The sequence below is a fragment of the Narcine bancroftii genome, chromosome 4, assembly GCF_036971445.1.
Source record: "Narcine bancroftii isolate sNarBan1 chromosome 4, sNarBan1.hap1, whole genome shotgun sequence".
Lineage (NCBI taxonomy): Eukaryota > Metazoa > Chordata > Chondrichthyes > Torpediniformes > Narcinidae > Narcine > Narcine bancroftii.
The window spans coordinates 59,897,785-59,924,182 of record NC_091472.1 but is presented as its reverse complement, the minus strand read 5'-3'; the positions used below and the strand labels follow the sequence as shown (position 1 = coordinate 59,924,182).

Sequence of the window (26,398 nt, the reverse complement as noted above, 5' to 3'; positions counted from 1 at the left end):
CGGCTAAATGGAAGATGAATTTCAATGTGAACAAATGTGAGGTTATTCATTTTGGGGGAAGTAATAGGAAAGCTGAGTATTATTTAAATGGAGACAAGCTAGGGAGTGGGGAAGTGCAAATGGATCTGGGTGTACTTGTTCACCGGTCACTGAAGGCTAGCATGCAGGTTCAGAAAGCTGTGAAGAAGGCAAATGGAATGTTGGCTTTCATAAAGAGGGGATTGGAGTATAGGAACAGAGACGCCCTTCTGCAGTTATACAGGGCCCTGGTGAGATCCCACCTGGAGTATTGCGTCCAGTTCTGGTCTCCAAACTTGAGGAAGGACATACTAGCTATAGAGGGTGTGCAGCGCAGATCTACAAGGTTAGTTCCAGGGATGGCAGGGTTGTCATATGCAGCAAGGCTAGAAAAACTGGACTTGTATCCATTGGAGTTTAGAAGGATGAGGGGGGACATGATTGAGGTATACAAAATCATCAGGGGGATAGACAAGGTGAAGTCTGATTACTTGTTCCCAATGATGGGGGAGACGTGGACTAGAGGGCATAGTTTAAGAATACAGGGTAGGCCCTTTAGGACGGAGATGAGAAAGCATTTTTTTACCCAGAGAAGTGTGAATCTGTGGAATGCTCTGCCACAGAGGGTGGTAGAGGCGGATTCGCTGACTATGTTCAAAAGAAAGTTAGATAAGACTCTTGTGGGTAACAGAGTTAAGGGTTATGGGGATAAGGCTGGAAAGGGGTACTGATGGTAATGATCAGCCATGATCTAAAATGGCGGTGCTGGCCCGACAGGCCAAATGGCCTACTCCAGCTCCTATTGTCTATTGTCTATTGTCTATTGACTTCAGGAGGACCAGAAACGGCACCCACAACTACACATTCCTTGGAGTTCACTCAAGAAATGACCTATGCTGGACACACATCTCCTCACTTGTCAGGAAGGCACAACAGTAATTGCACTTCCTGAGAAGACTGAAGTAGGCAAGGCTACAGTTGACTATCATGTTAACTTTCTGCAGCAGGTCTATTGCGAGCATCCTGGCTGGTGGCATCACTGTATGGTACGATTGCTGTAGAAAAGTGGATCATAGATCAATCCACAAGATGCTAAGAGTAGCTGAGATGATCACTGGGGTCTCCATCCTCCACCCTCATTGACATAATCTATGGGATCGTTATCTGAAGAGGGCATGCAAAATCATTGAAGATCCCTACTATCCTGCACACAGCACCTTTCAGCCACTCCCATCAGCAAAGAGATAGAGGAGGATCAGAACCAGTGTCAACAGGCCGTGAGACTACTGAACCACAAAATGATCCAAGACACTACTCTGTCTTAAACAATATTTATTTATTTTTTATATATGTACACTGGCCACCGTGACAGAGGTGCACCAAAGAAAATGTACAAGGACTGCCTAAAGAAATCTCTTGGTGCCTGCCACATTGACCACCGCCAGTGGGCTGATATCGCCTCAAACCGTGCATCTTGGCGCCTCACAATTCGGCGGGCAGCAACCTCCTTTGAAGAAAACCGCAGAGCCCACCTCACTGACAAAAGGCAAAGGAGGAAAATCCCAACACCCAACCCCAACCAACCAATTTTCCCCTGCAACTGCTGCAACCGTGTCTGCCTGTCCCGCATCGGACTTGTCAGCCACAAACGAGCCTGCAGCTGACGTGGACATTTACCCCCTCCATAAATCTTCGTCCGCGAAGCCAAGCCAAAGAGAGTATCACTTGTCTCTTGTGTGTGTGTTATGCCTGGTTGTGTATTTGCATGTTCTGCAGTGAGAACCAAAGAATGCTCTTTTGTCGAGTTACACTTGTTCTTTTTTTTAAAACTTTATTTAAGATTTTATAACATAAATAACATATAGGATTACATTAAAAAAAATTAAGAATAAAATAATAAAATTACAATACAATATCAGTAATCTAAATAAACTATACCCTCCCCAATAATTATTACACATTAATAACCCAACTCAAATTAGTCCAACCCCCCCTTTCCCCCCAAAATAAAGAGTGAAGAATTAATAAAGTTAATAATATATGTGAGAGAAAAAAACCCACTTACAAAAAAAACAAAAACATAACCGATTAAAATACTAACAAAAAAAAGTAATTAATACTAAGATATCAGACTTAAAAAACATATTTAAATCAAACTTAAATGCATATATTTAACAAACGGAGTTAAGATGAAACATATATTTAACTCAAACTTAATATAAAAAATTAGTAAAGTTAGTAACATTATCTATCAAAAATTCTTAAACAATAATCAATTCTTAAAAAAAATTGTAGCATGAAAAAAAGATGGAAAAAAACTTTCTCTATAGAGATAAACCTTCACCAAATATCAACTAACTTCACATCTATCATCATATTAGTCACATAAACCACCATCTTAAAACAAAATTCAAACCTCATTAAGCATTGTACAATTCAATTTTAGTACACTTCCACCATTTTTCCCTTTTACTCTTGAATAGTTATCCAATAAAAGCTCCAATACCACATTTAAATATCCCCAATCATTATGTTAAAATTCAGATATCCAAATAATAAAAACACATCTACAACGAAATCTATATCTTCAACAAATGGAGCATAAACCACAAACAAAATTCAAGCCTCATTAAGAATTGTACAATTCAATTTATAACTTTCACCATTATTCCCTTTGTTCTATAACTAAAATAGCAAAATAATATACACCAGAATTACCACTCCTTTCACCTTAAAGTTAAAGAAAAAATATTAAAAAAAACATCCATCCCATTCACATTTAAATTTCAGATATTCCTTATCTACTGAATAAACTTTACAAAAAAAACCACATCAATTTTTAGTTTATTAAACAATCAAATACTTTCTTATGCTTTTTTTATATAAACAAAAAAAAAACACTTCACTCTTTAATCTAACAATACAAAAAAAAGGAAAAAAAAAAACGGGTAGGAGGTTAAAAATACCCCCTCCCGTCTAAACCGCGCAATGCGGTAACTCCCAAAAAAAAATGGGTGTAAGATAACTCACACGTAGCAGATGACTTTCAGGAAATAGTGCCTATCCAGTTCTCTCCCCCAACTCTCAATCTTAAACTAACATCCTCATTATTTAATATCCCTTTTTAAAAAAAAAACATTAAAAAAATGGACAACTCTTCTTTTAATCAGCTCCAACTGCCGAGTCACCATTACAACCATTCCTTCTTGGAGCACGGCTCTTTTTTTCCATCTCTTGTCTCCTTAGAGATCGCGGTGGACTATGTCTCTGTTGAAACTGAGTAATTGGCAGCTCTTTAGCAAATGCTATAGCTTCCTTTGGAGAATCAAAGAACTTTGGTTGGCAACCATCTTGAAAAACCTTCAAAACAGCTGGATATCTAAAGGTTGCCTTGTAACCTTTCTTCCACAACAACTCTTTAGCAGGATTGAATTCCCGTCGTTGGAACATAACTTCTTGACTCAAATCCGCATAGAAGAAAACTCGATTATTTTGAATCATCAAGGGTGATTTTCTCTGTTGTTCATTTCTAATAGCACCTCGTAAAATTATTTCTCTGTCGTAATAATTCAAGCAACGAACCAAAACAGGTCTTGGACTTTGACCTGAAATAGGTCTTCTACGCAAGGCTCTGTGAGCACGTTCCAGTATTATACCTTCCGGGAAATGTTCTTGACCCAGCACCTGCGGAATCCATTCAGTAAAAAATTTTCTTGGGTCTGGTCCCTCCATACCTTCCAGCAAACCAATAATCTTTATATTGTTCTATCTGGATTGGTTTTCCAAATAATCAATCTTTTTCACCAAATTTTTATTTTGAGTTTGTAAGTCTTCGACCATTTTGGTCACGTCAAAAACTTGATCCCGTATTTCGTCTATATCTTCTTCACACGAATTAAATTTATCTCTCACTTCAAGCTTAAAAGCTCCAAACTCAGCCATCTGTTGAGAATGTATTTTCACCAGAGTATTAAACCTAGTACCAAGTTCAGTCATAATCTTGAATAATCCCTGCACTGTATAAGATAATTTAGATTCAAGATTCACAAAAATCTTTTCAATTGGAAGAGATTTTGGCTCAACAGATTCCTGCTTCTTCTCCAAAAGATCTTCTATTCCTTCCTTCATTCTGGTTGCCTTCCTTGTAGTATGACTGCGTGTGGAAACCCCAGCCACAGCCTCTCCAGCAATGACTGGAGGACGCTGGCCGGGGTTTTCCCCAGTCCATAATGTATTAAATTCTCCCAGAACATCAAGTTGTATAGGTTCTTGTATCTCAAAAGATGCAGTTTGCAGCGCCACCTCTACAGATGACAAATGCCTTTGAGTAACTCTTTGTTCTAAAGGCTGTTTGGCGCCCTCTTTAGGGGGCTCTACCGATGTAACATAGAACTCTACATCCAAACACTGTACCTCTCTCCTGGGATCCATTTCACGCTGAGTCCCGGTGTTTTTCCTGTAGGTAGGCTCCAAAACTTGAACTTTTGGAAAATGTAGTTTTTTGATGATCTGTTGTCATTTTTTTTGCTCTTTTCCACCAATCGTACCATCATAAGTTAAATTAACAGCACTGAAATTATCTAAACTTTTAAAGAATTTTAACAGGCATTTCTAGACAAGACAATAAGATAGAGTCAGGAGAGGACTGGAAGGCATGTCTGATCCTTATGCCATCTTGCCACGCCCCCGAGTTATACTTGTTCAATCGGATGAGAAATAATCAAGTTTATTTTGACTCGTACATAGGTAGAAAAGGTTTAGAGGGATATGGGCCGAACGTAGACAGGAATAATTTTGTGTATGAAGCCGTTGTAAAAGTTCTGCAGATGCTTTTCTGTATCCTTGTTGTTAGAAGAGCATCCCTTTAAATACCAATGATAGTGCAATGTGCTCCTCATTATTTTGAGCTGATCAGAGAAACTTGTAGGTTGCACTTGTGACTCCATTTTTTTTCAGGTATGCGTGGTATACAAATAATGTCACAAATAATGTGGTGTGTGCTTAACGAGGATAAAATGTCAAGACACTAATATGACTAGCAAACAGAAGTGCCTGATATACTTCTACAGTGGTCATGATTCCACCAGGATAGATTTTCTAACCTAAACTGTCTTTGGTTTACTTTGATTTATGTCTTTTTGGAACATTAAATGAAGGAACTAATCAACCCAATTTATTTTTCACCTTTGAATGTTATAAAGAACAGAATATTTTTGCTGAAGTCATTTGCCAATGCAGTGCAGTATGTGATTGCTTCCTTTCAACGATTCAAAGTGTACTTGATCTCTCACGAGAAACAGGAGAAGGCCATCTTTCATTTCGTATCCTTGTCATTCCAAGTTAATGATCAATGTTATGTATTTCTGGGCACAAGAATCAGCTCTTTTGAGGCAGATCGTGACAAAGGTTGAATGCTTTTCTTTTCACTTGTTTTACGAGATTCCGGATGCCACCATAGCAAAATGCGAACTGGTTGAAGTGGTCAATGTGGATGACGATGCCTATTCTTTTCATTGCAGGAGCAAGGAAAAATTCGGGTTATTTTTAATGTTGGAACAGATGACATCACCATTGAAGAATCAAGTGGTATTGTAAATGATGGAAAATACCACATAGTACGGTTTACACGGAGCGGTGGTAATGCCACTCTACAGGTGGACAACTGGCCAATCATTGAACGCTATCCATCAGGTATGTGTTCAAAATACTATAAACATGTTTGCATATTTAACATATATCTTTATGCCTTAGAATGTTTTGTACAAAATTGGTGACACAAATAGTTTGCCAAAGCTTTGTGATTTCCAATAGATGCAACTCAACATCAACAATCAAGCTTACCAATTCTTTGAGGTGCACAAATCTATTGAATAAGAAGTTATAATAAGGAAAAAGATTGAAATGAGCACAGTTGTTTCAGTTTATGATGCAACATAAAGTATAATTTCCAGCATTGTTTAAAAAAAATCAAAGCTACAGGTATTCATGAACTGGATGGCTCAGTGGCATGAGATAAGAAACCAATGCATTCCAATCAACATTTAAATAGTTGAAGAGCTTTGAAAAAAGCTGCGTGAGGTAAGAACAACGAAGTACACTTTCATCTCTCAAGACAACCTGTTCAACAAAATGCCTGATTTGTTACAAACACAGTCATATCTGATGTGAGGGGATGAGATATTCTTCATTTTATTTCAGAAAATTAATGAGATCCTACATTTTCATGCTGTTCGAACAAAAGATTTATCTTAAAAGATAAAAATTTTATCGAGGCTACAAGACACTTTACAAGCCATAAATGTAAAAACTTTCAGAAGTAAAATGTTGCTAGAGTGATAAAATAGTTATTAGTACAGTACAACTCTGATTATCTGAAATTGGATTCTCCAAAATCCTCATTTATCCAATTTTTTTAAAATTTCAAATCAATGAGAATATCCAAACAAATCAGAAACCCTCATTTATCCAAAATTTTTTCGGAGTCGAACTGACCTCACAGGTTTAAAAAAAAAATCACTTAACATGAAATTAGAATGACAATTATCCTCGTTTCAGGTAACTCCTCCCCTCATTCTGTCCATTTCTTATTTACCTTCCCCATTTGACTTTTCTCTCCAACTCTCCCTCACAAACTGCGTGCCACCATCTCCCAGCTGTAAGCAGTCGGAAGAATCCCTTGTCCTGGCATCATCAAGGAGAGTGGCCTTCTGGGCAGAAGTGGGTGTTCCCTCCCTCCTTCCCCTCTCAGCACACCGGAGCTCTCTGCACTGACTCTGAACCCTCCCCTCGGCCTACTACCTCACATTAGTCTCTCCGGTGTGCTTGTGCAGAAGGCCTAGGGAAGGATTTGGAGTTGGAATCCCCGTGTTGGGAGCTCCGGTGACCGTGGAGACAGGAGCCTACTGACTTGCCAGTGAGTGTTCCAATGGCTTGGGAAGCCTCCCTGGGAATCTGCAGCAGTAGTTGGGTTGTGTTGGGGATTGGCGGCGGCGGTTGGGAGGTCTCGGTGATCAATGGTGGCGTTGCAGCCAGCATTTTTTGGTGAGAATTAAACGTTATTTTAATACTTAAAAAGCCTTCCCTTGTTTGCTGTTGTTTAAACATTGATGTAAATGATTCACTGTTTTAAAAAAAAATGACCAGTTACCTGAAAAAAAACTGTTTATCTGACATAGGCCCATTCCTGACCTTTTCGGAACATCAGAGTTGTACTGTATATTGCAATTATACATGATTCACTATTTTACTATCTGAAACTTTCTGTCATGCACTGTATCAACTGCAAATGCGTGTAATTTAGAAAATCGCAAGTATTCTTTTATGCTCTTCTTTAGCTATTTAAATAATGTGCAAATATGATTTATGCACATTTAACCTTTGAGACCATTTTAAATTGAAATTTTTGTTGGATACTTTGCAATGTTTGTATATTAATAATTGATCTAATGTATTTGAGATTCCATAATGATGAATAGCAACAATGTACAATCAACATAATACTTCCTTAGTTCCTTGAATGATATTATACAGTTTAAGCACATTACAGCATGTTGGCTCTCTATTTTTCTAAAGCAATTTGTAAAGTATAAAAGTAGAAGCTTGTAAACCAGAGGATAGTAAATGATACAATTTATTGCAATTAATATATTGTGTATAGAAGAAAAAAAAATCCCATAATTAAAATTCTTTCTATAGACTAATTGAAGACCAACAATAGTTTACAAATTCAGAAACTTTTGAGATCCTGGAAGGTTCAATAGAACGGTTAATGTAGCAGTTAGCACAACACTATTACAGGGCCAGTGACCCAGATTTGAATCCAACACTGAACATTTTCCCTTTCGTGAGTTTATTTCAAGCAGTCTAGTTTTCTCCCACCCTCAAAATACATATGGGGCCTCACAAGTGAATTGGTGTATTTGGGTGGCACAGGCTCATAGGACACAAGGGCCTGTTCCTGTCCAATACTTCCAAATTTTAAAAGAATTATATTAATTGGGCCAATGTGATGAGGTGGGTGGGTGGGGTTGGGCCAGTTCTATAATGCTGTCAGCCTCAGGGGAGTGAAAGTTTGTAATTAATTTCAAATGAACTCACCAAAGGAGGTTCTCAGTGTCAAATCTAATCTAATCCAGGAAGGCCTGGTTAAATTGTCCAGCTGTAGAGATCACAGCATGTTTTATCCTGAGAATGCTCAGCAAGTGCACCTATTGCAAAGAAATAAGATTCACAAGTATATGCATGACACAGCAAGCAAGGTCGAATTTCCAACCTGGTGTGACTTAACTGATTGGTCATAATTATCACATTCCACTCTAATGAAATGAAACAACATTGCAGTTTTTAGTCTGAAATTCCCAATCTTCGTGTGACTAAAATCAAAACAATGTTGATGTGCTTTTAAGAAAAGTGTTTTTCAAAACTTAGCAAAACTTTGTGTGTAAGTAAAATCCAACCATTGCTGTAAATACCAGGGAATAAACAATCATGTATCGTTAACACGTTGACACAATTTCGTGCATCATTTAACGTCCCATCAAATACCACAGTTATCTCACATTTGATTTGAGGGGTAAATTGGTGTGTATAGGGATAAAAAATTATGGAGGAAGCTAAAGCCAATCATTTGAAGTGAGTCAGATTAAACATTCAGAAATTAAAAAGTGGAAGAGGCAGAACATCTGAAATAAAATAGAAAAATTCTCAGCATATCTTTGGGGAAAGAAAAAAGTATTAAATGAACATTGACTTGAAGCATAAAACTATATTGTGAGATATATTAATAACAATAACCAAAATACATTGACATTTACAGCCACAATAAGGAGAAAGCTATTATTATTTTTGTAATAAGTGAAAATCTATTACATTTCTTCCTTACACATTAAATATATTTTCAGAAATTATTGGGAGTTTTTCCATGTCTCTTGATCACCAATCAGGATTAGTAATCATTCTGAAACACTCTAATCTTTTCTGATGTCTCAGTTGGTAAATACAACAAGCACCATTGTCTTGAGGTGTAGTCATTAATGAGGTTGAAAATTGCAATTATTGAGTTCTTAATATTACCTAAAATAGTGGTAACATAACATAACATAACAATTACAGCACGGAAACAGGCCATTAGGCCCTTCTAGTCCGCACCGAACCAAACACCCCTTTCTAGTCCCACCTCCCTGCACAATGCCCATAACCCTCCATCTTCTTCTCATCCATAGACCTGTCCAACCTTTTCTTAAATAATACAATTGACTCCGCCGCCACTATTTCTCCCGGAAGCTCATTCCACATGGCTACCACTCTCTGAGTAAAGAAGTTCCCCCTCATGTTACCTCTAAACCTCTGCCCCTTAATTCTTAACTCATGTCCTCTTGTTTTAATCTTTCCTCCTCTTAACGGAAAGTAAGATTCAATCTGCAAATCTAATTCTGGATCATTATATTCAAGATTCAAGATTATTTTATTTTCATATAATAAAACAATTATTATTACACAAAATTGCATTTAGTCTGCTGCAATGCAGAAAAAGATTCACCATCAGCAAAAATTTCCCAGCACCCCTTACAGTCAGAGAAAGAGAAGCAAAAGAGAATCCCCCCAAGAGTCACTGAGTGTCTGTGGATTCACCTCTGCTGCCACATAGACTTCAGTCCAAACTGTCCGTAACCTGAGCTCTAGATCCTTTTTTATTTTTTAATTTTTTTATTGAGTTTTAAACAAACATATATCTCATATCTCATTCTTCTTTGGCTTGGCTTCGCGGACGAAGATTTATGGAGGGGGTAAAAGTCCACGTCAGCTGCAGGCTCGTTTGTGGCTGACAAGTCCAATGCGGGATGCATATATATCATATTCATATTTTCCATGATTTTACACATAATATTTATCTGAGGTATACACTTATAGAGAGAAGAAGAAAGAATAAGAAAAAGAAGAAAACTTATTTACAAACATAATCATTGATTTGTAAGAATAAGGTCAGGCCTATGAAGTATTATGTAGTTAAACCATTTTTTCCCAGTTTAAATCAAATTGTTCCAATTTACCTTCTCCATTTTATTAATGTCCATTATAATTTCCTTCTATGCATTTAAAGTTGGGCTCTCCTGTGATAACCATTTCCTGGTAAGAGTCATTTGACTAGTGCCATCATGTCATTTAAAGTTGGGCTCTCCTGTGATAACCATTTCCTGCTAAGAGTCATTTGACTAGTGCCATCATGTCATTTAAAGTTGGGCTCTCCTGTGATAACCATTTCCTGCTAAGAGTCATTTGACTAGTGCCATCATGTCATTTAAAGTTGGGCTCTCCTGTGATAACCATTTCCTGGTAAGAGTCATTTGACTAGTGCCATCATGTCATTTAAAGTTGGGCTCTCCTGTGATAACCATTTCCTGGTAAGAGTCATTTGACTAGTGCCATCATGTCATTTAAAGTTGGGCTCTCCTGTGATAACCATTTCCTGGTAAGAGTCATTTGACTAGTGCCATCATGTCATTTAAAGTTGGGCTCTCCTGTGATAACCATTTCCCGGTAAGAGTCATTTGACTAGTGCCATCATGTCATTTAAAGTTGGGCTCTCCTGTGATAACCATTTCCTGGTAAGAGTCATTTGACTAGTGCCATCATGTCATTTAAAGTTGGGTTCTCCTGTGATAACCATTTCCTGGTAAGAGTCATTTGACTAGTGCCATCATGTCATTTAAAGTTGGGCTCTCCTGTGATAACCATTTCCTGGTAAGAGTCATTTGATCAGCCACCCCCAGCATAGTCATTAAATATTAATCTCTTTTCAACCATTCTTGAGGTATATACCCAAAATATATGGTCTTACTTTCTAAGGGTACTCCACATTTAAAAATGTCTTGTAGGGCATTGTTTATCCCACTCCAATGATCTGATTTGCATTTTGATTTCCACAATTTCTCCAGCAAACAGGGAGGTTACCATTATGGGATTTCTGAGCGGGTATAATAAACTATCTTGTCATGTTTCTCCACCCATACTCCCTTCATTTCTGTGAACTGGTACATTTCCATTGATACCTCCATATTATTTTCCATTCTTCCTCAGATATAGTTATCCCTCCTTCCTTTTCCCATTTTGTTTTAATGTATGATGAGCTCCAGATCCAAACTTCCTGCATGTTCAGGAAATAGTCAGCGATCAAAGCCCCTTGGGTGCCCTCTCACCCTCGACATCCACTCACCTCCAGGTTCTGATACGTAGTACCCCTACAGCCAGTCTTGATCCAAACAGTAACAGCCCACCGCCTGTGTGTTCGGGCACTGCGGTCACTGTCCCAGAGAGTCCTCTCTGCCTCTCCTCAAACGAGGTGATGACTTCCCATTTTCTGGACCCCTGCACTTATTTTTTACTTCCTCAGAGTCTGCAACCACTTGAGGATACTGCCAGCACAGGCGCTATTATCTTGGGCCCAGACTCCTTGGATACAGGATTTTAAAATACATCCACTGTCCATTCCTTTAACAGCCCATTTGAAGCTGTCGGTAGCAGGACTGGGTGGTAGAGCCCTGCCGAGGAGCATCGTGTCTCTGTTTCCCATTCTCCCAGGTCTGCACCAGTGCCAGTGCTGATGTTACAGCAGCATTGCCAATGCACCATTAAAAAAAAAGTCAGTAGTAAGCACCAGTGATCGGGACGGGACTGGGGTTCAAATCCCACGCTGCCAGTAAGGAGCTTGTACGTTCTCCCCATGTCTGCGTGGGTTTTCTCTAGGAGCTCCAGTTTCCTCCCACCCTTCAAAAATGTACCGGGGTGTCAGTTAATGGGGTGTAATTTGGGCGGCTCAATCTCATTGGCCTGTTACAAAGGTGTATATCTAATTTAAAATTATGGATGAGAGTTAAAGTGAGGATGAGCATGTCCATAATATGCTATTTAATACACTTCCTCTATCTGCACCTCTATCTGTATCTTCCTTCACATGTAACATCTGATCAGTTTGTTAAAGGTTGATTCTGAAATAATTAAAAAAAAACAAGTGCAGAACTGTAGATAGCTCGTTATTTCAAAATGCCAGCTCTCACAATTCACTTTTGAGTGATTTCTGGATTGTAAATCCATCGACAGATATGTAAACAATTCTAAAAATACAGTAAGTCCAACCTATGGTAAATCTTGGCCCTAAAACTGAATAGGAAGAATATTTCAGTTTAAAATCAATCATGTACAATTAAATCTTGGAGATAAATTTGACAGTATTACTGTACGCAGTTATGAATCAAATTATCTGAAACTGTCGAAGTTAATCTTTTCCTGGCATGTTTTATTTTTTTTTATCATGAACATTAATTCTTTGTGAGGGAAGGAGCCTTCTGGACTAAATTCAATCTATATTTTTGCCCAAGACATGATAATGAATTAATTGTTTTAATGTATAATATACAACTGAATTCACCTTGAGAGAAAATACAAGATAGATGAGAGGAAATGTGCAGCTATGTTGTTTGACAGAAAAGCTGTTTTAAATTTGTTCTGAAAACTTTGTAAATCAAACCAAATGGAGGTCATAAGAGAATCACTGAAAATCTTTATTGAACTAACAATCAATGCAAACTTACAGGCCATTAAGTAATGTAATAATTAGTAAATTAAGAGCTTTAAACAAGATTAAGGATGTAACCTTAATAGTTAACAGTGTAAAAGTTTCTCTGCTTATCTGTTTTTAAGAGGTTTCCTGCGATTTCAACTATTGTGGTCAAGTTAATGTTCCAGTTAAAGAGAAACCAAATAACCAAATTCATGCAATGCAGGAGTTTATTGAATTTGTGGTCTATACATGCAAATTAAATAATATAGGTTACATGAATAGCAATGCTGAGTTCTGAGGACATTGCTAATGAGTATTTGCAACTTCCAATTCCTCAGCAGAACATAGTTGGCAGATAAAGAGTGATTTGATTTCAAGCTTTGAAAGCTGACTACCGTTGCATTAAATAATTGCATTCAAGTTATTATCAATAATTTCAGATGTAAATTGTAATTATGTATGTTATTATTTCTTGGCACCAAAATAACAAGATTATTTTGCATGGTTCTGAAAGGAAATAACAGCAATGTCATGGACAGGCATGAAAAATAATTTATATTCTGCTCATGACACTCAGTAAACAACTGACAAATGGAGAAATTACAAGTCAGTCATGGACAAATTCAGTTTATTTTTATTACAAATACAATTCACAGTTTTCTTTTTGTGATTTAGCTAATTAGTAATCAGACTTTTATAATAACATATTTATTTGATATAGTTGAAGTGTGATTAAAAGAACTGCAACAAGGCAATGTATAAACTGGAACAATATTTAAATAAATCGATGGAGAACAGTCCAGTAACAGAGGCACTAGTTCAGTTTGGCCTCCTGAGTTAGGTTGAATTTGTTCCTCTGTGACGAATTCCAACTTTATATGTAAAATCCATAACTAATTATACTGATTGAAGCACTTTTATCCATGATAAAAATGCACTTACTGATCCAGTTCAGTACACAGTGTTTAAAAAAAAATAATTTCTATATGAAGCTTGTTTAAATTTTAAATCCTGTGACTAATAAGCACATATAAGAAGCAAAGCTAAACATGGCTGTCCTGAATATTAATATTTAATTTAACTAGAGCATTTATGTGTGGAATCTCTCTTGTTATATTTTGCATTCTGCTTGATGCGTAAAGATTGCACCTTGAAGTAACCAATTATTTAAGTTACTTCAGAATTATTTTTCACGGTTCTGAAAAGAGGCACAGCAATGTTATGGACAGGGATGAAAAATAATTTATGTTCTGCTGATGACACTCAGTCAACAACTTACAAATTGTGAAACTACAAGTCAGCCATAAACAAATTCAGGATCCCTCAAATCATGCAAACTCGCCTTTAATTCAAGAATGTATCCAGTGGATGGTTGGTACTTAAGCACATCTCCCAATAAAAAGGGAAGAGAAAGCTGTTTTAGAACCAGAAGGAACAGGAATGCTATTACAACATTGTTTCCTTCTTCCTGATTTCTTCAACTCTAATTCTCCTGAACTTGGGGGATGTTCTAATATCACCCGAAAAACCCATCTCTGCAAATGATTCCTGGTCATGTGCTAAAAAAAAGCCAATGGATTCTCATTTTCAACTGTGTAATTCCTTTCCATGTCCAACTTCATGCCCAGACCTGGGCAACAGTCTTTAATTCTGGTGGCGCTGGGCAGAGTGGAAGGTCCAAGAACAGTAGGAAGTAGAGAATTAATTCAATTCAGTTACCTTTCATGATTCTGCCAGAAGCTATTTGGTTGAAAAGATTGGAAAAGCAATTGGCCACATTTTCTGATCTATGATCTATTTAAAGAAGAAAAAAAAATCATGGAATTTAACTAGCTTCTGAGAGAGAAAAAAAAAATTCCATTTAATTTTCTTTTTAAAAAACCTTTGATGAGTTTAATTTAAAAAAAAACATACATACATATTAATCTAACATGGGCTGAAATATAAGAAAAGACAGATATTTTGGACTTCTCAAATAATACCTTAAACATATATAGTATAATCTGTGTCCCTTCTCAATTAAACCCATTTTATCAAAATATCTCAAAAGTAAAAACAGAAAAAGGAAAAAAAATGACCCACCATTTGAATCAAAACCCCTCCCTCTAAACAAAACAAATTTGCTTATCTAATTTGTATAAGAAACGAAAGACGACATTTGGAAACCAGACAATGCTGTTCAGGAGCATCTAAACATCCTAAAATTAAGGTAATACTCAGTGAATTGGCCCCACATCTTATAAAAATTCACCTTTAAATCTTTAACATTATATCTGATTTTTTTTCCCCCTAAACTTAGGAAGTACATGACCTCCTGTAACCATTGAATATGATTGGGTGGAGAGCTGTCTTTCCATTTCATCAAGATTGCTTAATCTATGCACACGTTTTGGGCTTACCATAATTTAGAAAAAAAATTAAGATAGATAGATGATGGATGTGTTTTAGCCACTGTTATTTTCATAAATATATTACAGTATTATATTCAGTTATGACTTTGGGTATAATATTGTAGTCCAAACCATTGACATGTGATGCATTAAATTCATTTGGATGGGTATAATTTTCTGTGCCTAGGCCACATATACAATGTCATAATAAAATAAAACACTTCCTAACCCAGGATATGCAATATTGATATAATGTTAACCCACACAAACCAATAGTAGGCTGTGATATTTTTTGAACAGAAATTAAATATTTCAGAGCTAGAATGATTTTTATCTCTGTTATGTAGTGCCAGGAATAGGCAATCTAGTCCTACATTCTGAAAATGTTACCTGTGGAAATGAAGGTCACATGATGTAATAATAATGGCCAAACCAAGATAAAGCACCCATGAAAAGGCAAATCTTCCCTCCTCATCAATATAAATAACAACCCAAATTAGAAATCAGTGGTGAAATTGTTCACAATTTGTCATTATCTTCATTGGTTTGTGCTATTCAAGAGGTAGTCACACAAAAATCTATGGAGCTTTAGATCACTGCATACAAATAGTCCACCCAAATTTCATACTCCAATTTCCTGAATGTTATCTCCACTGGCTAATTTAAATTTTCACAAATTGTTAAGATGTTTGTTCTTGTAGCATTTTCTAAAAATTAAATTATTAGATATTGAAGTGAGCTTATGTCCATATCCAGCAGATGGGAAATATTGCATTTTCACTTGTGTGTCTCATTCCTTTTTTTAAGAAAATGGTACCAATAATACTGAGAATGTGAAAATTTTTTAATGACAAACTTTTTTTGGCTGAACTATCTTAAGGACAAGATATTATGGTGATTCGTGACTGCTCTTGCAAAAGAAAATGAATAGGAAACTAATCTAAACTAAGCTCTCTGATTTCTATTTTTCATTTTGCCAATGGCTATGGAGAGTACACAAAGAAAATTGCTTATATTTCATGTGGAATGATGAAATTACAATTTTCCAATCGTCCCACGCAAATATTCTTTGTTTCTTAAGATTAATTTGATTTGAGCCAGAGCTATGCTGATTTAAAAGTTTTTGCTCACTGAAAATTTTCCTGTGGATCCTTGTCTTTGAGGTTATAATGCCTAGAAATTACTGTCTGCCACAGAAGTAGAAATTTTTTAAATATTATCTCTGATTAAAATAACAGACACAATATTTTCACATTTGGCATTGGGGAAAATGCAACACTGAAATGTATAATTAATATATGTTATAAATATAAGCTAAAACTAGCAATTCTAATAAAGTTACTCATGTCTGAGCCAACTCTTTGTTCTGCAATCTGCATCTGTTGCTTTTAAGCATGGCTATATTTATGTTTAAGGCCAATGACGTGATTGTCCCTCAGTTTGTACACCAGAAGCACCTGGGCTTAATTTGCTACATCTTTACTGTGAGTCAGAAATTAACTCTCCCTGTACAATAGATCCTTAAAGTGGAAAAAATTGTATTTTTCATCCACTCAAAATATTTGAACTCTATGATCTGTGCTCCAGTGAAGTTTTTTGCATGATTGAAATTTATTTAGTTCTTGAGAATGTCACTTAGTGAAACTTATTCAAATTATCACAAATCATTTCTTTTTTAAAAAAAACTTTTGTAAATATTTCCTGTTATAAGTGTATCTTATCACTATTGGCTTTCATTATCCAAAAAAAACACACAGTAAATGTTGGACGAACAACGATGAGTCCATAGGAGGTAAAGATTAGGAGGTAAAGATATATTACTGACAATTCAGGACTGAGCCCTTCTTCAAGGTATAAGCAAAAATCAGACAGGTGTCTCAATAAAAATTAAGAATGGGAGGGGGAGGAGTACAGATCAACAAACAAAAGGTGTTAATTGGATATGATAAGAGGAAAGGTGAGAATTGAAATGAGACAGAGGGAAGAGAGAGAGAGATAAAATGAGAGGACAGGAGACGGGGGGGGGGGGGGGGGGGTGTTAATGGAAACCAGAGAAGTGGCTGTTAATACCATTCAGTTGGAGGGTGTGCAGACAGAAGATGAGGTGTTGTTCATCCACTTAGAGCATTGGCAGACTTCCATTTTTCATTGCTCTCATTATCTTTCCCAGATATCACCAGCATTGTTGTGCTGTCCTGGGAGGATGGAAAGGAAGACAATTTTTGGGAAATTCGTATATCTGACAGGGATAATTGTGATCATCCTATTAGGGGATTGATATGGAGGCTTTGCAAACCGTAAAGAAGAGATTAGTGAGGAAGATGTCTGGATTAGTGGTATGAGTGATCAGGAGAGGTTGGACAAACCTTTTCTTGACTGCTGGAGCACAGAAGAGACCTGGTAGAAATTTGTAAATTTATGAGAGGCATACATAGGGTAGATAGGATCATGCTTGAGGACATGCATTTAAGGTGAAGGGGTTAAAAGTGTATAGGAAATGTGCGGGGCAAGTTTTTTTTTTACAGAGAGACAGATGCCTGGAATAGGCTGCCAAGGATTGGTATGAAAACAAATATAATTGTAGTTTTTAAATAGCATCGGGACAGATGCATAAATATGCAGGGAATAAAAGGAAATGGATCATATGCAAGAAGTACAGATACAATTTGAATGGGCATTGTGTTTGTCACAGATATTATGGGGTGAAAGGCCTGTTCATGTGCTCTAATCTTCTATGTTCATTAACTGATTTTACATGTATTTGTTCTTCATTAAATCGGATAGAAGAATGAAGTTTGAAAGTGTTTGCATTTCTGTATTTTCATTAGCGGCAGCAATTTCAACCTGACTGACGTCACGTGAGAAAATTAATGATATAGACAAAGTGGAGAATTGGACAAATTAAACGAATGCACTTTCAAATTATGTTATAAATGTCAAATGCTTTTGGTTAAGATAGCTTAACATACCTTTTCTTTTGATTTATATAATTTGGTGTAATTGATTGATTAATTACAAAATATTGCTAACTCAATTTATTTTGAATGACACCATTAATATTTTGGGCCGGAGTTTCAGTAGGAGCTGTGTCCAGCCCCAAATTAATCAATTAAACCAATGAAAAGGTTCAGAAAATGTGAGCTCTAATTAGTGAAATCAAATTTCTGTGTTATTCAATAATGAATGTTCTGCCAGAGGTCAGCCCTATTCACAGGCCTGGTGATGCTCCAGATTGAATTAGGAATTATAACAATTATGCAAATTTGCAGCCCTTAAAAGAATACCCAAAGTTTAGCTGTTTCTTAAAATGAAAATAATACTAATAGGCCTCTTTTGAAGCAGTAATGAACTGCATCTATTTCACTGATGTAACTAGTGAATCTTATTGAAAAGTGTTTCAAAGATCGTACATTTATATTCATAGATGACTTGATTCACCCTCAACTGAATAAAGGTGTCTTTCATTAAGATATAAATTTTCTATTTGTTAATCCATTCTGAAACACTCCCTCGCTGTGCTGGATTTTGGGAAATGCTACTGTTTTTGACAAGCATTTGAGCAAAAATCCAAGGGGAACGACACTTCTTTAAACTCGTGTAATTTTTGCCCTAAGGCATGCACTCATAGCCACTGTGGCCAGAAAATTAAACCCGCAATGCAGTGAAATTATTTTAATAAGTATAAAACAGGGAAATCTAGTGTGACTTTGCTTTCGTTTGCCTTTCAGGTAGCATCTTTTTTATTTTTATTTATATTTAAAATTCACATTCTATGGACTGAAATGGAAGAAAATAGTATGCTTTTGCATATTTGTGTGGAGAGGTCATTATTAATAAGATCTGTTCACTTACATAACCAATAGCATAGAATAAAATGTATGGCTCAAACTGTATAGTTTGTAATGGGTTACTCCTGGGTAATTAAATAACATTAACATTAACACAAATATATAGATGGAAAACCCATCTTGTGTTGTGAAATTGACTAAAGTATTTGCTTTGACAGAAGGTCCTTCTGTGAGCAGAGTTCTCACACTAACAGATTTTATCTTTCGAATGCCATTTTCCATCAATTCTGATGCCATTGGCTCTGAGTTTTGCAATGTCTCATCTAAACTGTGACCTCCCATCGATTGTTCCAGATGGTTGACTCCAATTCAGGCATAACCCTGCACATTTTGAAGGAAGTGATACTGAGATAGATCCTAGTCAAAACTGTGATATGACATTTATGAATGGATATAGTTCTTTTTTTTTACATAATGTAACAAACTGAAAATGTAGTGAAATACTGAAATTTGAAAATAATTTTTGTTTTAACATCAAAACCTGTCGCTTAAAGCTACAGCATTACATGGCATTGGGATTCCAGCTTAAAAGAAATACAGAAAAATAACTAAATCACAAAACTATGATTTTAGACAAAGCAAAGAGGGAGAATTCCATATTATAATTATAACTTGAACGAGTAACAAAACAAATGTAGTTAATTAATCATACAGGAAAAGGTTCCAACTGTGTGCAATGTGGATCTGATCACAATAAACATTTATGCATTCAATTTTGTTGGCGGATGCAGTTGGCTCCAAAAGGAGCACTGCTATTCAATGTTTTAAATGGTGCTAAATTTCAGATGTATAACAGGGTCCTGGTCTTACTTCTCTACTGCTGAGGATTTAGGGGAAAATAATGATCTGATTTATTTTACTTTATATTATTGTTAATAATCAGTATTTTTAAAACTGTTTTTCATTAGTTATTTCCATTTTAAAATGTTTCTGAATGCCAGCCACATTTAAAAATTAGTGAAGCTCTACCACAACTCCTTGAGCTGGTAAACCTAAGATTTAAACATTTCCAGGGCATCTGTATTCTCCGAAATCCCTCCTGCTGCACAGGGCATGCCACAGCAGACCTGGGTACTTTGGCATAAGGAGACTGACACTTAGCATTTGGATCACGTAACTAAGCATGGGAGAACGTGGGCGATGATTCCATGTGAGCGACTGGGCAAGCACTTTCTGGCGCAATTACAATTGTGTAGAGGTTTTATTCTAATAGGAAGCATAAGTAAAATATATTTGACATTTACATTAAATCATGTCAGTTTGTGAAAGAAGATGATGGCAGTGAATAACGGGAGTTGCTGAAAAGAGGAAAAGAATACTGTAGAAAGCTACCATTTGTTCTTCTTCCTCAATTGGCTTTGGCAATAATTTAGTGAATATATAATCAGAAATAATCAGAATGATTGAGTATCTTTGCTTTTCTTTTGTCCCAGTATCTGAAATGTCCATCATTAGAATCAATGTAAAAACATAAAGCTGGAGAAACTCAGCAGGTCAAACAGCGTATTTTATATAGAAAAGATAAAGATACGTAACCAACATTTCTGGCTTGAGACCTTCATCAAGGTAGGAACAAAATGGTGGCAAGTACCTGAATAAAATGGTGGGGGGGGGAGGAGGGGCAGGGGGTGCAGCACAGGCTCACAGTTAAAAGGCAATAAATGAATAAGGGATGGAGGGCCCAGGAGAAAATGGGGAGCGGGGGATAGCTCTGTGAATGGAGATAGAGCTGGAGAGCAAGAGGAAAGGAAACAAAAGAATAGGCAAGAGAGGGAGAATGGGAAATGGCCGAGCAGAAACCAAAGAAGTTAATGCTGATGCCATCTGATTGGAGAACCCCAGACAAAATATTAGGTGTTGCTTCTCCAATTTGCAGGTGACCTTGGTTTGCAATGCATGAGGCCATGGACAGACATTTCACCACAGGGGTGGGGGCAGAAATTGAAATAGTTGGCCACTGGAAGACAACTGTCATTGGTGCAAACATTGGGAAGATGCTCATCAAAGTAATCTCCCAGTCTGCCTTCAGTCTCTCCAATGTAGAGACTGAAACAGTAGTAGATGGCTCCCACAGATTCACAAGTGAAGGTTTTGCTTCACTTGGAAGGACTATTTGGGGCCCTGAATGGTGGCGAGGGTGCAAGTGAGGGTGCAAGTGTAGCATTTTCTTTGATCACAGGGGTAGGTGCCAAGGGGACGATTATTAGGAATGGCTAAATGGATGAGGGAGACACAGAAGGAGCAGTCACTACAGATGGCAGAGGGGGAAGAAGAGGTGAAGATGTGTTTGGGGTGGGATCATGATGAAAATTGTGGAGGATAATATGTTGGATCCAGAGACTTTTGGGGAGATAGTGACGGAAAGGGAAATCCTGTTCTTGATGTGTCTTAGGGTAGAGAGAGTCAAGGCAGATGTGTGGGAAATAGAGGAGATGTCAGTAAAGATAGAGTAAAAACCATGTTTTTTGAAGAAGGAGAAAATCTCATATCTGGAATGGAAGACCTCATCTTGGAAGCAGATGTGAAGGAGATGTAGGAATTGAGATAAAGGAATAGAATCCTTACTCGGGACTGGATGTGAAGAAGTGTAGTTGAGGTGGTTGTGGGAGTTTGTAGAAAATATCTGTAAAATGTTTGTCTCCTGAGATGGAGACAGAAAACTCAAGAAAGTGGACAATGTCGTCGGAGATGTACCAAATGAATTTGATGTCGGGATGAAAGTTAGCAGCAAAATGAATAAAACAAAGCAAACTCATCCTGGGTGGATGAGGCAGCACTAATGAAGTCATCAGTGTTACAGAAGAAGAGTTGAGGAGCTTTGTCTAAATAGGCTTGCACCATGGAATGCTCCACAAAGCCAACATAAAGGCAGCATACCTGGAACCTATATGACTAACCGTGGCTACACTTTTGACTTGGAGAAAGTGGGATGCGTCATAGGAGAAGTTATTGAAGATGAGAACAAGTTCTGCCAGGTGGAAGAGGATGGTGGTTGAGGGGGACCGGTTGTTAAGAAAGAAACAAAGGCCTTTGAGACATTTTGCATGGGGAAAAATCACAGATGTTGTTGGCAAGGACTGGACCAGGCAGGAAGTAATGGAGTCGACGTAAGATGATACTTGTTTGGTGAGGCAGGAACATGTAAAAACAATGGGTCTACCTGGATAATTGGGTGTGCATATCTTGGATAGGAGGTAGAATTGGGCAATGCAGGGATGGGAAACAATGAGGTCAGAGGTCATGGGACGGAGATAAGCAAAGTTGATGAGGTTAGAGATGGTGGCTTGAATTTGTTTGGTTGGGTCTTGTTGAAGGGGTAAGTCAGAGGATGTGTCTGAGAGCTGTTGTTTGCCTTCGGCAAGCTAGAGAATGATGTACCAATTTTCTAAACATTTGCACAAAATGCTTAAATATTAAATGTTAATATATTTAAGCTATGAATGGTAGCACTGAAGGCAAACAACATGTTCTCATCAACTCTGGTTTAAATTTCTTAAAATAGCTTTAAATATTATGATATTGTGACTTTAGAACAATCTTTTTCTTTGGTCCTTTATTCAGAGTCCTTGGGATCTTTCAAATATCAAATCACTGAAGTAACAGGAAGCTTCTTTCAGTAAATAGAAACTGATCTAAAGAAATTATTTCAAGTTCAAGTTTAGTTTTCATCTAATTGTACTGGTACAACCTTACAAAACACCATTCTCCACTCCATGGGGCAGAACAGTGCAAAACATGCATACATCAGGATCAGGATTTATTGTCATGAAATTCATAGAGAAAACATACTTATAACCATCTTACGGCATTACTATATAAAAAAAAATAATAACAATAGTTGTGAACAAAAAGTCAGGCAGTGTCTTTGTTCATTGATTATTCAGGAATCTGACGGCAGTGGGGAAGAAGCTGTCCTTGCATTGCTGACTGCATGTCTTTAGGCTCCTGTACCTTTTCCCTGATGGTAACAGAGTGAAGAGGGCATGGCCTTGGTGCTGGGGGGGTGGGGGGGTCCTTTGAGGATAGAGGCTGGGTTTTGTTTAAGACATAGATGTCCTTGATGGAGTGAAGTCTGGTGCCTGTGATGTCACAGGCTGAGTGACCAAGCCTCTGGAGTTTATTCTTGTCCTAAGAGTTGATGCAACCAGCCAGAATACTCTCCATAGTACACCTGCGGAACCTTATGAGAGTCTTTGATGACATACCGAATCTCCTCAGACACCTCACAAAGTATAGCTGCTGGTGAGACTTCTTTGTGATTGCATCAATGTGGAGGTTTCAGGACAGATCCTCAGAGATGTTGACACCCAGGAATTTGAAGTTCTTGACCCTTTCCACTACTGAGCCCTCGATGAGGACTGGGTCATGTTCTCCTGACTTCCTCTTGAAGCCCAAAATCATCTCCTTAATTTTGCTGATATTGAGCACAAGGTTGTTGTCCTTACACTATTCAATGAGCTGATCCATTTCCTCCTGTACACTTCCACATTGCCATTTGTGATTATTCCAAAACTGTGATCTCATAAGAAAGTTTGTAGATAGCATTGGAATTGCGCCTGGCCACACAGTCATGGGTGTATAATGAGTAGAGCAGTGGACTAAGCACACATCCTTGGGCTGCACCTATGTTGATGATCAGTGAGGAGGAGATGTTGTTTACAATTCATACTGACTGTGGTCTTCCAATGAGAAAGTCAAGGATCCAGTTGCAGAGGGGGGTACAGAGGCCTAGGGTTTGCAGCTTCTTGACTATCACTGAGGGAATAATGGTATTGTAATTGATGAAGAGCAGCCCTATGTAGGAATTGCTGTTTCGAGGTGATCCAGAGCTGAGTGGAGAGCCAGCGATATTGCATTTGCTGTGGAGCAATTGGGACAATAGGCAAATTCATAGCACATACAGATAAACAATACAGTACATATATAGATATAGTAAAATAAATATTATTAATAAATAGAAGAATAAAGGAAAGTTGTTTTCACAGTTCAAAGTCATTCAGCAGGCTCACAGCCCATTGGAAGAAACTGTTCCTCTGCCTGGTGATTCTGGCTTTAATACTTATGTATCATTTTCTTGACGGGAGTAGCTGGAGGATGCTGCATGTAGGGTAGCAGGGGTCCTCCTTGACTTTGCGAGCCCTCTTTAAACAAAAATCCAGTTAATTATATAGATTTGGGGGTGGGAAGTGAGGGTGGGGGAAGAGGGGACCCCAGTGATCCTCTTTGACTCTTTTATGGTTTGTTGAATTGACATTCGTTCCAATGCTCTAAAGCAACTGTATCACACTATGATACAGCTGGCCAGCACACTCAATAGAGCTCCTGTAGAAAGTTGATACGGGTATAATGTGGCCAATAGTTTTGCCTGCCTCGGCCTTCTCTGTTTTGCCTTCTTGACAAGTGAGCAGATGTTGTGTGTCCAGGACAGATTATATCTTAAGTGGACTCCAAGGAATTTGCTGCTCTACTCTCTTCACTACCGATCTATTCATGTGTAGTGGAGGGTGGTCATCCCTGGTCCTTCTGCAGTCCAAAATTATCTCCTTTGTCTTGTCCACGTTAGACTTAGGTTATCATTCTCACATAATTTCATGATATTTTCTACCTCTTCTCTGAAGTGCAACTCATCGTTGTTGCTGATGAGGCCGACTGCTGTTGTGTCAATTGCAAACTTGATGAGTCTGTTTGAGTTGGATCTGTTGTTACAGTCATAGGTCAGTAACATGTACAGGAGTGAGCTGAGCGCAGAGACCTGAGGTGCACCAGTGGTCAGCATGATGGTGCTTGACATTCTATTGCCAACCCAGACAGATAGTTGTTTTTGCATTTGGAAGCCCAGACTCCAGTTACAGAGAGGGGTGTTGACTCCCAACGTGGACAGGTTCTCCACCAGTCTCTGGGATATGATTGTATTAAATGTCTAACTGAATTCAATGAATAGCCTGGCATATTTAGGGTCATATATTCCATTCTAACCATTCTGGTAGCAGCAGAGTTTATGCCAAATTGCTACAATATCTCGCCAAACAAAATTAATAAATGTTGGCTTGTAGAACCTTAATGAAATCATTGTCATATTTAGGTGAGAAAAATTAGATTGGAGGATTAAATTCTTAAATAATGGGATAGTGCAAATGTTGAGATGTCTTAAATGCTCCTTATATTATTATTCAAAGGTTTAACAAGCAGTGAAAGCATATTTTGAATTTGGTAAGGATGTCAAACCATTCTAATTCCTTTGGCTTTGGAAATCTTGAAAGTTGAGAATGATCATCTCCCAAGGAATAATTTACCTGTAGCCCCCCCCCCAAAAAAATAGGAAATCAGGCCAATTCAGAATCTGTGTACTTTTCTGCAATTTGATATTTATTTCCAAGTGGTAAAAGAAATTTCCATCAGGAAAAGACTCATATCATCAGGTCCAGGAACAGCTGCTACCCCTCCACCATCAGACTCCTCAACAACAAACTCAATCAGGGACTCTAACTTTGCACATTATTCATTACTGAATATTTATTTTCTTTATTACAGTCAGTTTGTTTACATTTCTTTCTTTGTTTACATTTCTCTCTTTTGTATACATAACTTTTCTTGACTACAGTATTTTTGCACCACCGATAATTAGAAATTCTGCCCGGCCCGCAGCAAAAGAAATCTCAGGGTTGTATATGATCTCACATATCTACTCTGACAATAAATCTGAACATTGAACTTTTAAATTTCCATCTTGACCTTACATTTCATGTTAAACAGAATGCTAAGATCCTGATGCGGACTCTTAGTTCATTTAAATCAGTCCTACATGAGTCGTATTCATTTTGCATTGTTTCCTGTTCAATTTAAAGTTTAAATGACACAGTTCATGCATTCATACATTTCTTCTCCATTTTTGCAAAATTAATTCTGATGGCTTGCCGTTGGTTTCCAGGTTGTGTACTAAAGTGAGCATTAACATTTAGGTTAGATTTTTCCCCCTCCTGACTCTTTCTAGTTTCTCTTCATGGATATCCAATCCTATTGCGAGCCGTGGATCTGAATCTGTGTGTTGCTATTCTTTTTGTAGAGTGATGCAGTGAAATACATGTCTGTCACATGACAGGATCACATTCATGTGCAATAGTAATCATTTTGGAACCAATTCCTTGAGATCTATTATCAAAATCCTTTGTTAAATAGCTACTTGAATTTGTGCTCCATAATTGGATCACATAAATGAATTAGCCCATTGAAGTGACATTAGTGGGAATGTATGTATAAATTACATAGCAGAGAATGAATAAACATCACATGATGCAAGTATGAATTAACAGCCTCAAATTCATTATCAAATTCACTACTTAATTAATCTATTGGTGTCAGGATTCATTGTATCAAAACCTGTAGAAAACTGAACTAAAAATAAAAACATCACACCAATTAAATAAAACACTAGCAGTCGGGCACTCATCCCTCAAGCTATTCAACATGATCATGCCAACCTGCCTCAGGCCATATTTTTCTCCGTTCTTACAGCCTCAATTCCCTCATCTTTAAAAATATTTATCTACTTCCATTTTAAATATCCCCGATGATCAGGACCTTTACCT

The 26,398-nt window shown here is 37.3% G+C and overlaps 1 protein-coding gene across 17 annotated transcripts in view; it reads left to right on the top strand.

Moving 5' to 3' along the window:
• Positions 1-26,398, top strand: part of nrxn1a (neurexin 1a) — a 1,705,359-nt gene that overhangs the window by 1,537,052 nt on the left and 141,909 nt on the right. For all 17 annotated transcript variants that reach the window (XM_069931396.1, XM_069931400.1, XM_069931399.1 and 14 more), the window contains one exon: positions 5,538-5,709. In XM_069931396.1, coding sequence (XP_069787497.1) covers positions 5,538-5,709 — 172 coding nt within the window. The remainder of the gene's footprint in view (positions 1-5,537; positions 5,710-26,398) is intronic.